The sequence below is a fragment of the Grammomys surdaster genome, unplaced genomic scaffold (genome assembly GCF_004785775.1).
Source record: "Grammomys surdaster isolate TR1022 unplaced genomic scaffold, NIH_TR_1.0 187, whole genome shotgun sequence".
In the NCBI taxonomy this organism is placed as follows: Eukaryota; Metazoa; Chordata; class Mammalia; order Rodentia; family Muridae; genus Grammomys; species Grammomys surdaster.
The window spans coordinates 2,921,817-2,936,421 of NW_021604632.1; the positions used below are offsets into that span (position 1 = coordinate 2,921,817).

The window sequence follows — 14,605 nt, forward strand, 5'->3', positions numbered from 1 at the left end:
CTCTCTCTCTCTCTCTCTCTCTCTCTCTCTCTCTCTCTCTCTCTCTCTCTCTCTCTCCCTGTGTTTGTATGTGTGTTTGTATGCGCACGTGCACGCACACGCATGCTTTGAAGTGTTTTATAGAATCTTTCAGAGAAACTAGGTACTTTCAAGATAAAACATTATGTAAATATCTTAGAGGGGATATAAGCTTTCATTACATCGTCCAAATGGGTCTTGAATACAGGTAGCTGACACATGTCCACTTGACATGGTCTAGTTGGCACATGTGGTTTGGGGCCTCTTATGAATGTGGGTTATTAAAAATATACAATATTAAAATAGTGTGGGTCAGATTTGGCTTAGTAAAAACTGAGATTGCATATTATTTTGTTTGTTTGTATATTTTCCTTTGAGAAAGGGTCTCAGTAACCTTTGAACTAGGTATGATAATATTGGACTTCTGGTTATCCTGTCCTCCATCTCTTAAGTACAGGATCACTAGTGTATGAACCCACATCCAGTTTATATGTTCCACGGATGGAATCCAGGGCTTCATGCAGTCTGGGCAAGCACTTGACCAGTTGAGTTATATCCCAAGCCCTAAGACTCCATTTCAGTACAGATAAATGTAGCTGTCTTTAATGAAATTAAATCAAGGCTTAAAGGTATTTGGAAGTTTCAGTAAGATTCACTAAGAAGAATCTTCATGGCCAACGGTAATATTGCTGACGATAAAATAATTTTTGACTACGTCAGGCTTACCCGAGAAAGATAGTAATGAATCTAATATGCATTTGGTAATTTTACTAATGGGCATCACTACTTAATCACATCAATAGCAAATTTAATCAGAGTATTCATGTGTTATATTCATGTGTATATTTTGCCCCTCGTCCCTGTAAAAACAATTAATTTGCTCAAGCTAGTTCAATCATCTTTTTATAAAGTTTCTAGCTCAGAGAGAGGGATTCTGAAATATACAAAGTGAAAAACGATAAAACTATGTTGAGCACTACTGGAGTTATAAAATAAATGTGTCATCATCACATTGGTCTAGATGGGATAGCCAGATGATCTTCATCAGAGGTAATCTCTGACTTTGTCTTTTTCTGTAAGTATGTGATTTATCTCTTTCAGTCTGGGACAAGTTTCATGTCATTGCTTTTTGTGGCCATGGAAAATGCCTTGAAACTACTAGTTACCTGTCCCCTAAACAAGCAATTTAGTATATTCAGAATAAGTAAAATAAACGGCTCTGTTCTGTGCGGTTGCACCTGAAGCACCATGAGGATGTGTTCTCAGGAGCAATCTATGCAGGTTCTTGTCTGCCTGAATCTGGATCCTCACAGTCTGGCCAGAAACACTCCATGTCTGCCTCATCAGTTTAAAATATTTTACTAAGTCTATCTTCCTCTTTCAAACTACTTACTTTGTTTATAAACAAAGAGGATTGGTACCTACAGCTGAGAACACAAGAGGATTATCGACTCTAGAAAGTATTTGAATACATCATCTACAGTTACACACTGGGTTTGATTTATGACTGGCTGGTACAACGATGGGATAAAATTCTACCTCAGTACTACCAGACAGTGCACCACAGTGGAGGACCCTATGCTGTGAATGAGCAGACAAACTGCCCATGTTTGGCATAAAACCTTTCGAGCTTACATGGCCATTTCCAGCTGCTCTGAGACCCAAGCTCAGTTCCCCACAAAGATCAGAATGAGATAGCATGCTGGTTTCATGAACCCTGGTAAGCCTTGAGGGATAAGACTCTGCTGTGTGTGTGTGTGTGTGTGTGTGTGTGTGTGTGTGTGTGCCTCACACACACGTGTGAGGCAAGAAAAGCACTGGCTGAGACAATTAGTCTGAGCAACAATCCTACTTTAAAATGTTGAGCTCCTTACAAATCTTGGAACTTTAAGTAGGACTTTACTGTAGAACATGCTTCCTTTAGGCTATTCTGGTAACTACCTAAATCCAAGATTAAACTAATAACTCAAGAAGGGGGTGGGGATTGGGGAGGGGAGGGTTGTATTGTTTGTCAGGAACTTAAAGGAGAATTCTTTTTCATGTATCTTTAACTTATAGGCATTTAATTTAAGGCAAGAACAGAAATAACAGTAAGAGAAACTGTGATTGTCATTATTTACCATCTAAAATAGGGTCTAGCTATTGGAGATAGTTTAAGTATAAACGAGAAACAGTACAAGACACTAAACTATTCATACATAGACACCCCACACACACACATACACACATGCTTACACGCAATTACAGACAAAATTAAAAGTAAAATCATTAAAAGGCAGGGGGCTAGAGAGATGCCCCAGTAGTTAACAGTATGTACTGTTCCACAGAGGACTGGAATTCAGTCACTAGCCATCACATTTGCCTGTACCCTGAGCTTCAAGAGATCCAGTGCTCGCTTTTGACCTCTATGGACACTGTCTTAGTTAAGTTTCTATTGCTGTGATAAAACACTATCACCAAAAGCAACATAGGGAGGAAAGGGTTTATTTCAATCTTACAAGGTCATGTTCCATCAATGCGGGAAGCCAGGACAGAAATTCAAGGGAGGAACTTAGAGGCAGGAGCCAGTGCAGAGGCCATGGAAGGATGCTATTTACCAGCTTGCTCCTCCTGGCTTGCTCAGGCTTTTATTATATGTAACTCAGGACCATTTGCAAGGAGTGGGGGTGGTACTGTGTCCTGTAGAATGGACCCACCCACATCAATCACCAGTTAAGATAATGCAACACAGACTTGCTTATAGTCCAATCTTATGAAGGTATTTTCTCAATTAAGATTAGTGAGGTTTTTGTGAAGTTGACCAAAACCAACCAGCACTGACAACTTCACTGTTCACACACACACACACACACACACACACACACACACAAATTAAAAATAAAATTAAAATATTTAAAGCACATTAGTAAGCAGATCAAGTATGAGGGCCACATAAAAGTTTCTCAAGTATATGAATAATCACATTATCTGGATATAAGGCTGAATAGTTATTTATTTTATGCATCCATATGATATTCGGAGTGCAGAGAAATGTTAAGGCACTTAACATTTCACTGCTCTGATTAATAGCCTCTGACGAGCATTAATCAGGAAGAAAAAGCTTCAGTTCTGAGTTTGGTTTTAAATAACATATACCTCCAAGAAGATGCTGTCACTTTAAAGATATTTTATAAGTTTTCTTTGTGTGAATTTTGCAATTTAAAATTACTATGAACCACTTTCAACCTATTAACCTAAGCTTTGATAAGAACAGAAAGTGCAGTACTCATTTATAGGTGTGTCTGAACGATGAAATATCTACTTTACTAAGCATTAAGGAAATACAAAATGCATATGTCTAGCGTTAATCTCAAATTTCCCTCCTTTCACAGGACCCTTGCAGAAGCAATGATATGTCTAAGGAAATAAATGCATGAAGCAGCCTCGACGGCTTTAAGCTAAATACTGTTCATTTTTACATAGCTTAGCAACAGATCTTGGAGTGTGGTACTTTAGTGAGATTATCCACATTGACACAGAAAATGTCCAAGGATGCCTAGAATTCAGGACAATTCTATGAGACCACCCCTTTCTTCAAATTCAGTGCCTATAAAGATGTACACAAGAGTGAACGCTGTCAACCCACTCTTGTCCATCAAAGGTGTCCATTGAAGATAGGAAACCAGCCAAGATGTCCCACCCCTTCCTGAGAGCTTTTGGCTGTTAATGGGATCTGGGAGTAGGGGAGTTGCTTTCTTCAGTAGTGTAGCGGATGGCAAGTTGTCAATGACCTAGTAGATAACCTTCCACTTATACTTGTTCAGGTTACCTAAGTAAACTTAACAACAGTGGGTCATACAAAGCAAGAGGCAAAAAATAGAATGGGGACTCACTGAAAAAAGCCTCAGTGGGAATGGACTGAGAGGGGGTAAAAGAAGGTAGGAGAGGGTAAGAAAGAATGAATACTATCAAAATATGTTATATACATGCATGAAATAACAACGAATGAAAGTTTTTAAAAACCCACTAAGATTGACTGTATGGCAATTGAGCTATTTGAGCCACTCCCACTCCCCCATTCTGGGAATTGAACCTAAGACTTCATGCTTGTTGGCCAGGCGTGCTACCACTGAGCAGCAACCCCAGTGAAAATACATAGACTCTTCACAGATAGTTTTCTGAGACTCATATTCAGTGCTATAGTAATAATAAGACCCCACCATAAAGTTCACTCATGATTCTCAGCTACCTCCAATCACTGCAGAGTCGCTTTTGATGGCATGAGTGAGAGGCTCTCTGTCGTCCATCGTTCCAGAGTGATCTACGGTAAAGGCACAAAGAGGGACAGAGTGTGATCCACCCACGCAACAGGAAGAAATACCAAAGAATTCAAGTTTCAAACCAGAATGAAATCACAGAGATGAACGTGGGGGATCCCTGCACTTCTCAATTTTAACAATGTCAACTGCAAGTGGGCATGAAATGAAGACTCCAGAAAAGGATGGGTGAAGGAGAGACCTAAGGAGTAAACAAAAGCAATTCCTAGAAGCCACCTTGAAAATCACACAACAAAACCAGAAAAATGTCCACTCTAGTCAAGTCTGTCATCAGACAGGGAGAGCATCTTAAGTCACCTGCAAATGAATGTGTCCTTTCTCTGGATGTGGCATCGGTGCCAGCAGGGGCCACACAGCTGGACTCAGTCACATGCCCTGTCACGGTGACAGGGGCTGGGTGACCAGATTGTAGAGCAGCCTTCAGAGGTGCAATATGGCTGAACTGCACTGCAGAGAGGCAGCCTGTGAAGCCATGGGCTGCAGCCAGTGCTGTCTCCTGGTCGATGTCACTGTATTCTACAAAGAAACAGTACAACATGATTAAGAGTGGCCAGCAGGAAAGGCAGTGATGCGGACATGCAATACTTTGCATCGAGGAACACAACAGTGAGGCATGTCCAACCGCTAACTCTTCTGTCTCTATTGAGAAAAATGGGTCTGCTACATCTTTCTGTAATCAGTATTGAGACTTCAGGGTTAATGAAGAAAGTTTGCAAGCATGGTTCATTAAGAACACTGTAGTCTCTGCAGATGACTAAAATAGTAAGAATGGACGAGGCTATGAACTAATGAGGGGTTACATGATTTCATGGAGGTTTTTTTTCTTCCTTTGAGACAGGGTAGCACAAAGTTCAGGCTACTCTCAACCTCCATATATTTTCAAGGATGGCCTTGAACTTTTGAATTCCCTGCCTCTATCTCCCATGTGCTGAGATTACAGGAGTGCACCACCATGCCTGCTTTTATTCATTAATGAGGATCAATCCTGGGACTTCGTATATGCCGGGCAACTACCCTTCCAACAGCGACATCTTAGCCATTAACATTTTAGAATAGATAAAAAGTATATTTATTGTTTGTGATCAATAGCAAGAGACGCGTCCTAGGTTTAGAGATTGGTTCTGCTCAGCTTTTGAGACTCAAGCCAAGAAAATAACAGAAGCTAGTGGGAAAAATGGCCTCTGAAGCTCCCCTGGCAATTGCCCAACCTAAGAAGGTCTTCCAGCTGAGAGCTTCTGATGCCACATGATTCCCTCTGAACATTCCAGGAGACTAAAAACAGCATGCTGTAGAGGCCAAATCCAAGAGTACTAACTAGCATGTCTCCTTACATATATCCAACATTGGAACCTTCATATCACTATGTTTTCTGCCTCGATGATGGCCTTTTATGAAGAAATAGATTTGAGTAGATGACCAACTCCTCCCATGTTCATAAGTCTGTCCTGGGTCAGAGACTAATTTAAATGCTAAAATATTAATTCATACTTTAATAGTTCACAAATAATACAGATAGCAGTTGTTTTTACCAGAATTAAATGGAAACAAAGAGAATTTTATAAAACTGGTTGTGCTTTGTTTCGGTGTGCCTTGGTTTGGTTTGGTTTGGTTTGGTTTGGTTTGGTTTGGTTTGGTTTGGTTTACTTTCTGAGACAAGGTCTTACATAGAGAAGGTCACCCTTCAACTCTCTATTTAGCTGATACTCCAGCACCAATTTCCCAAGTATTAGGATCAGAGACATATACCACACCCAGCTTTTACTGTAGTGTTTTAAAGTGTAAAGATCATCATACTAGGATGTATTTATCCATCCAACAAGCTCAAAAATGGCACCATCAGCTTCTCTGACATTCACACACACGTGCACAAAGATGTGTCTTTTTCTCTCAATAATAGAACAGACATTGGGAGTTTATCAAGTGTATGTAGCACACTGTTTTAAGAGATTTTTGTCTCATTTAAATTTCACAGTGGCCACAGGAATATCTTTTTGCTGCCACCCAGATGTGACACTTAGGCTCAGAATTGCTATTAATGAGTTAATCTGTGGTTACAGGTTTTCGGACAACATATTCTGGACCCCAGACCCACTGGAAACCCCAAATCACAAGCTCCTTTTCTTCAGGGATCACTTTATGGTTCAGCCTTTCCTTCACTGTCCTCATATCTCCAGCAATGTCTTTTGTTGTTGTTGCATTGAGGGCTATCTGGGCTTGAACATTATTTTTTAAGTAACTCCAGGCATCTCAATTCTGAGCCTGTCATTTCTTGTAATAGCTAGGTTTCTGAAGACCATTTTCTTTTGGCTCCATTTTCATTCACATTTTATATCTAATGATAAAAAATAACATTGATGAAAGGTTTCCCATTATGAGACTCATTCTCTATAAAAAGAATCCTGGAGATTAGGGACACGGCATCACTTTTTGGTTATGGCCTTTAATCATTTCCAGAAGAGTTCATCATCTCCTTCTTAATTAGCCATACTTAAAATCCTCTGTTCATTAACCTGAGAGACCTTAACAGTAGCGGTGGAAAAGGCTCAACAGAGCTAACTCTCAGAATAAGGACAGAAGCAAAAGGGATCCAGCTGCCATACACGCACAGCGATTGCCATAACAGCCTGAGAAGGCAGGTATCTGGGCTCAAATATTCTGCCTTGGGAGGCTGTGACCTGATTCTCTGATTCTCCTCCCTAGTTAAGGATAGCAGTGAACATTCATCAGTCTTTGGCTCACACAGGAGATCAAGAGCTCCAGAAATATATCACTGACCCTTGCGGTAGTTTGTCAACCCGACACAACTTAAGACTCACCTGTGAAGAGAGCTTCAGTGAGGGATTATCTAGATCACCTTAATCTATGCACATGTCCACGGGGGATTGTCTTAATTAAGGAAATTGATGTAGCAAGATCCAGCCTACTGTGGGTAGGATGCTTTGCTAGGCATGGGCAGTGATCTGTTTCAGAGTGGAGGGATTGTGATGATCACAGGCAAGCAAGCAAATGCTGGTGCTCGCATTTGCATGTGCAGTATCTCTGTTCTTTACTGTAGATGTGATGCGCCTACCTGGTTGTCTTGACTTCTCCGTAATTGGAATTGAAAGCTAAAAGGAACTTTCTTTCAGCCCTCAGCACCTGATGTTGGGCTGTTTCACCATACAGAAACAAAAACCTTTCAGTCTACCATCATGCCAGTCATACTGACAAATATACAAACCCTCAATATCTTTGAGTTCCACATTCTCACATGGCAGTCACTACAGACCCAGACTATCTTTTTAAAATGTTATCTGACACCAAATGCTCATCCCGGAAAACATACATACACCTGACATGGTACTGAGTGTGCAGGTGGTATTTATATACACATAGGCATGCTCTAGCAAGTAGTTAAAAGGAGACTATGACTATGAAGGAGAACTAGGAGGATGTGAGGAAGGATTTGGAGGGGGGAATGGGAAGGGTAAAATGTAATTTTAATATAATCTCAAAAATTAAAAGAAGTAAAAAAAATAAAAAAGAAAGTCTGTTTAAATATTCACTAGCAAGGCATGCCAACCTTCACAAGTTAGGATCTAAAGAATGACATAATTACATTTCAAATTATGTGTATTTTTTATTTATAAAGGCCTCTCTCCCACTGGAAAAAAAAGAGAATATGCTGAGTATGACACACAATTCCTTAACATTGTTCACTAGACAATAGAGTACAGTGACGAATTATATAGCATTTCCATTGTCTTAGGCTTTATGAGTAACCTTGGCATGACTGCAAATATGTGGGGAGGCATATGCAGGCTATGTATTGATAACCTCACATTTTATGAGTCACTAGACCATCTGTAGACTTTAATATGCACTGGATTCCTGGAACAAATTGTCCATGTTAGGTTGTACAACTATAAGTTCAGACCTACAGATATTTATAGAAAATTTTATTTCAGGCACATTTTATAACTTTGATGATTTCTAAAAGTGGCATATACATTAATGTCAATACTTTTTATATTTTCTACAATGTTCACACATTGAATAAAAGTTATGGAGGCTTTTAAAAATATTCTTAAGTTTTGAGCCAAAAGTGTATAGTATAGATTTATTTTCCTAGTGAAAAATGCCCCATGTGAGACACAGTCTGAAAACTTCAAGTTTAAAAAAGTGAAAATATTTTTATCAGTGGAATTGCTGTAAAAAACCTTATACTTCTCAAGTTTAAAATGAGTAGTTAATCCTTTACTGTTTATTGTTGTCAGAACTAAGAAGGTAGAAAGGAGTCCCCAGCTGTTCAGGGACCATACACTTTAAAGACGGGACACGCAATAAACATGGGAATAGAACCTAGTGATGTTTCTATGCAGGAGTAACCTGGACATTTTAGTGAATGTATGTCGATTAATGATTGGGTTACCTTTTGTGCTTACTGTAATAATGTCTCTTACTACGGGGCTGTTTTCCCCTTTATATGTGGAGGTCACTACTGAACATCTGGCTCCATTTCTTCTTTTCAATGTATCTGATACTCTTGCGAGTCTACCTTTTGCTTTTTGTGGGTTATTTTCTTTCAACATTCTGCAGAGGGCATAGTAAATCAGTACATCCTTTCTTTTTGAAACATATTTATGGTTTTTTTTATTATTATGTGTAGTTGTGTGTCTGCATGTGGATATGTGAGCTGCCCAGTGTGGATGCTGGGAACTAAACTCAGGTCCTTAAAGAGAGCAGCAACTGTTCTTCACCACAGAACAACCTCTCTAACCCCACAGAGCAAACCCTTTCAATATGCGCCATTTTAACTTAGCTTGGGATTTTTCACAAAATTCACATGACTATTGTTTGGATCACTCTGGGATGAACTTTATTCAGCCTGTGTCTCCTCTGCAACTTTGCAAATCTATTCTACTTTCTCACCCATTAACCATAACTTATTTCTGTGTAGGTCAAACATTTATCCTTCACTTCATCCTCTAGGAGCTGAATTCAAGTGTCAATATAGGTCATTTTATCCACTTTAATTTTCAGTCAGTTCTTCTAGCTCTTTGTTTATTTTGCTTTGGTTGACTAGAATCAACATAAATTAAGTGTACTGAGTTTTATCTATGTTGTCTGTCTTCTTAAATAGCTTAATTTATGTAGAGAATCTTGATGGTTGAGGTTTTTTTTTTAATTCTGTTTCCTTGATGTTGAATCCCTTATCTTGATTAATTGTGACTGTCAGCTTGACTGGATTGAGAGGAGCCAGGTAGACTAGTTACAAACAACATTGGGTGCATTTGCAACATTCTGCAAACACTGGGTGTTTCCTGAAAGCATTGACCAAGGGGGAAAGGGAACCGATACCTCTGAATATGTTAAGCATAGAGCCAAAAGCCAGAAACTTAATTCTGCTTTCCATTTGCTAGCTAGTGCCTAGTTACTTCCTGCCTCAGATGGTTGAAACTCAAAGACTGTAGGTCACACAGGAGTCTGGGTCCCTGTGCAGTGTCACATGGAGCTAAGCTGTCAAAGGAAACCCCTTTTCAAAACAACAAAATGGAAATGTAGCAAATGTAAACTCATTGAGAAACAAGGAAAATATGCAAACTGGTGTGCTCTGGTGTTGATCTTTACACATACGGTCTAGAGACCTTGGTAAACCCCACATCCCCCAGGATCTGTAAAATTCAAATGCTCTACATGAAAATTCTCTAGGATAGCACAAAGATGTTCCAGCCCTTAGAGAGAGAATCCTAAAACTTCTTCCTCACTGGCATCATCCAGATATGACCTTTCTATTCAACTAGACCAAAATCACCTTGATTCAGGACCTCTGGTAGATGGGTTAGCATTGGAATTGGGCATGGGAAGAAACTTCTAGGTACTTAGCATTCTTCTCAGAATTAAGTCCAGTTGTGAGACAACATATATAGGGTAGACTGGAGTTTCTCAAAAGCAAACAAGGCCTTAGAAAAGTCTCCACATCCTCCATGTGTTTTGACAACTACTCTAACAATGCCAAGGACCAAAGTCTATTTCTTTCCCATTATGTGGTCCATACAATGTCAATCCAGTGTGGAGGGCTAGAGAAGTGAAGGTAGAGGAGAGAATTGAGAACAAACATTTCCAGTTCTTGTTTCCGGTTATAAAACTCCTCAAGTGAATTAAGACTTTTATGGCAGTTTTCCCTATTAAAAAATAAGCCTCGATTGTATATGCCAACAAAGGGACTAACTTGGGCTTGTGTGAAGAAGAAATCATTTAACAAACAGCCTACAAGAAAAATTGAGTTCCAGGAAATTAGGATTTGATGGAGTGCCTTTCTATTACAGAGAATGGAGTGTTTCTAAGAAGATATGGCAGTCAGTGTAAGAACAATGACGCGGAGTGCTTTATAAAATTCCTCATGGCTCTCATAACCTACTGCAAATTAAAAGTCTAAGAACTCAAACGAGAATAAACGCAAGCAGTTTATAATGTCTTCTGTAGAAAAGGGGGCCAACTTCAAAGAGGATTTCAATAACTTTCATATGTAAGATAAAGATAAGGAAGGATTGCCAGAACGTGGTGTCATGAATCACAGGAGAAGCCAAGGCAGATGCTTTTGTTCCTGTACGTATTTACACCAAACAAAAGCAAGCATGAATGTAAAAGCAAGTGGCAAAGTAGATGCCAAGAACTATAAGGACAAAGGAGAAGTTAAATCTCCAGGCACATACAAACCTACTGATCTCAGATGTAAAACTCAACACCCCAATTCATATAAAAGTTACTTGTAGGTAGCTTTCTCAAGAACCTTAATTCTCTTTCACCCCAGAAGAGCCTATCTCATCTTAAGTGTCATTAGACATAGATGTACAAAATTGGTGTCTTTACAAAAATCTAATTCTGGTTGGAGAGACAGAGCAGTGCTGAAGAGCACTTGTTGCTTTAGCAGAGGATTGGAGTTCAGTTTCTAGCACACAGATCAGATGACTCACAGCCATCTGTAACTACATCCCCAGAGGATTTGATCCCTGTCTTCTAATTTTGTGTGCATGTGTGCTCACGTGCAGAAATGTGCACACATAGACACATAATTGAAACTAAAATTAGCATCTTCATCTAGAAGTGAAATCAACTTTTCTAAGAAAGCTTGAGTATATCTCCTTGGCTTTGCAGAATTTTACCTAATATATCCTCAGAATGAACATTTCAGTTTTCCTAAATGTCTCCTTGGGATAGATATGCTTAGACCATGTGGGTTTTGTTGTTGTTGTTGTTGTTGTTGTTTCTTTGTTTCTTTTTGTTTGTTTGTTTGTCTGTTCAGACCTGACCTAAATACCACTGCCTAAATGGAAGTGCATTTCTCTGATCTACAGGCTCAAAAGAGATCAGTGATCCTTATGGGTTGTCACCTGTAAACATACTAAGGGAACTGCTGAGTTGACAGAAAGCAATCTGCAGGTTTTTCCAATCTCTTCTAATATGGAAAGAAACCCACAGGTCTCAAAACTCAACCATAAGAAGGTGAAGGAAGCACAACCCACCAAAGGCAGAACCGTAAACTGCAACCTACCTTTCCACCATCATCCTGAAACACCAACAGATTACAGATATCAGTTTTCTTATGTGGTTACATATTTGTCATAAAAAACAACAAAGACCAATTATAAACCTCATTCAGTTTTGGAGTAGTGATTTTTTTTTGAGTTTTTACAATGAATTAAATTATATCATTATTCAAAACAAGGGCATATTTTCCCATGAGAAGTTTTATGCAACTTTAAGATTATGTGATTATCTTAATTAGGAGATTTTTTTATAAGTGATATAATTGTAACCCAATAAAAGCTTAATGAATTATCAAAACAATTTATGCCTACATGTTGCTTGGATTAATTATATCTCAGAGAAATCCCTTATTATAAAATCTCCTCATAAATGTTTAACTTAGGGAATTTTTTGACAAATCATTTACCTTTTTTAACTATGTATATACATTGTGTATGCACCCATATGGGTATGTGCACATGAGTGCAATGACTATGGGAGCCAGAAGAGGGTGCTGTATCTCTGGATCTGTGTACTGGAAACCAAACTTGGGTCTTCTATAAGAAAGATACACACTCTTGACCACTGAGACATCTCTCCCTTTTCTTTGACCTGAGAACTTAGGAGAAATGTGAACAACATGCTTAATAAAGAAATGGCATGCTTGCATCTCACAGGAAAGATGAGAATGAAAGGGGTCAGTCTCTCTCCCTCCTCCAGGATTGAATCTTAACTGTAACAACTTGGTTTTTTTTCTTCTGGCAATGTTAACAAACCCAACCTTCAGGTACAACCCAGGAATAAGTGGGTTTTTTTTGGGGGGGGGAGTGGGTTTTTTGTTTTGTTTTGTTTTTGTAAAAATGTTATCTTTTGTTCCATTTCTATGGCCCTATTATACTGAGCAGGCAACACTAACAAATGCTATTGCTAATGCTCTAACCAGTCTTAAAGACCATCAACAGAATACACCATTCAGGTTCTCCTCCCTATGGATGTGACCTCTCTCCACCACAGCCGTTCTCTAGTCTACTCTCCCCTCTCCACACGTGTTCTTTAATAAATTTACTAACACTTTAGCTTAACGGCCACATCATAGCTTTAATTGTTTATGTATTTCTGGTATAGATGCACTAAAGTATGTTCATAATTAAACAATGCCTCTTTCCTTTTCATTTCAGAATTGTTTTTGATGTATTGTTTTTTTCATCAGGTTTCTAGATTTTTATCAGGTTCCCTGATATGACATGCTTTTTGGATCAATGACTTTCACTTCCGCAGTTGGGAATTTTTTGAAGTGTAAGCAGAGTTTTATGTTTTATGGTGCTTGACAGCCAAATGGTAGCACTGAGTGAGACAGCTCACTGGGAGAAGTGTGCTTGCCCTTCCCACAGGAACCACTTACGCATGATTATATGCTCTGACAAAAAGCCCCAATTTCCATCTTATCATTTGTTCTATAATTACAATCAGGAAATATGTTTCTTTCAGCATCACGAATATCCCTTGAGTATTGTGACATGATGCTTCTCAGCTCTAATCCCATAACAGGATTAGGAAAAATGGTGTTTATAAGTGTTTAACAAGAGTCAGTTCACAATGACATAAAAGACCCTCTGTAACTGACCCTCATCTGACAAGGACACAGCCTCGAATTCAGTCTGCCACATTTAAAGTATTTTTTTAATCAATAGGTTATAAAACTGAGGAATTCTCAAAACTAATTTTTGGCCCTTGTGTCTTTCTTATTCTAGCTTGCACTTTCTTTTTCCAATTCGATTTTAAAAATAACTAGTCATTATTTAAGAGTCACCACACAGCTTATTAATGAAGTCAGTGTCCTTGGGTTATCTAGGTCACCACACTTCTCACTTCTGGCTGGTGAAGTTGAAGTAAGTTTTGCATAAAGGAGTCCTGCACATCGGATCTTGCTCTTAAATTTCTTCCATAGACATTTGATAGACTCACTTTTCCTTGCTGACCAAACTGTATTTATATCTGGCCTAAATCTGCCTGGCAGTAGGTATACTTCTTGGCTCTGTAGCCCCAGAAAAAAAAAAAAAGACAGTTATGAGAAACAATACCACATAGCCATAAGCCATTCCTCAGAATGAGCTGAATAGGCATTGGTTTCTCATTTCAATAAACATCTAACACATACAGTCATCCAGGCATATATCTCAAATATTAATCAAGTATTCACTTTACTGCAATTGATGGATCTGAAAAGTAAATGGGATATGATCGACCAATATGGACCTGTCTGAAGTGAGTTTCATGGACAAGATCTTAATCCTCCTGCCATAATTTAAAATCTACTACTTTTGCTAGATTTATTGAGTCCCTCTGTGTTTTAAGTGTAAGGGGAACTTAGAAATAGTTACCAGGTTATTTATGGTACAGGTTGATCTGATTTTCTAAAGCTTTTCCACTTTGTTCAGTATCTGCTAGCAATATTGAACAGTGACAGTACTCCAAGATTATCCTTATTTCTTTATAATTTTAAAAGAATATTAAAGAAACTCAAGAGATAATAGAATGTTCTGTTTTCCTGTGCTTTCATCTGTCAAAGCAGTAAATGCTCATAGTTTAAGTTTTGGTTGAAAATGTAGACAAATTGTGACTAAGCAAACATAAGTCGATTTTATATTTTGCCTCTTACAGGAAATACGCTGAATGTATTATTTTAAAGATTGGTATTTTAATACATTTTAATTTGGAAAGAAATGGGCTCATTTCACGTAAGGCACAACTAGAGTGCATTA

At 38.6% G+C, this 14,605-nt stretch overlaps 1 protein-coding gene across 6 annotated transcripts in view; it reads right to left on the reverse strand.

Moving 5' to 3' along the window:
* Cntnap4 (contactin associated protein like 4) overlaps window positions 1–14,605 on the reverse strand; it is a 290,486-nt gene that overhangs the window by 2,401 nt on the left and 273,480 nt on the right. For 5 of the 6 annotated variants that reach the window (XM_028768648.1, XM_028768649.1, XM_028768651.1 and 2 more), the window contains 2 exons: window positions 4,632–4,850; window positions 4,247–4,318 (listed from right to left, as the gene is read on the reverse strand). In XM_028768648.1, coding sequence (XP_028624481.1) covers window positions 4,247–4,318; window positions 4,632–4,850 — 291 coding nt within the window. The remainder of the gene's footprint in view (window positions 1–4,246; window positions 4,319–4,631; window positions 4,851–14,605) is intronic. The other variant, XM_028768650.1, reaches the window with a different exon arrangement.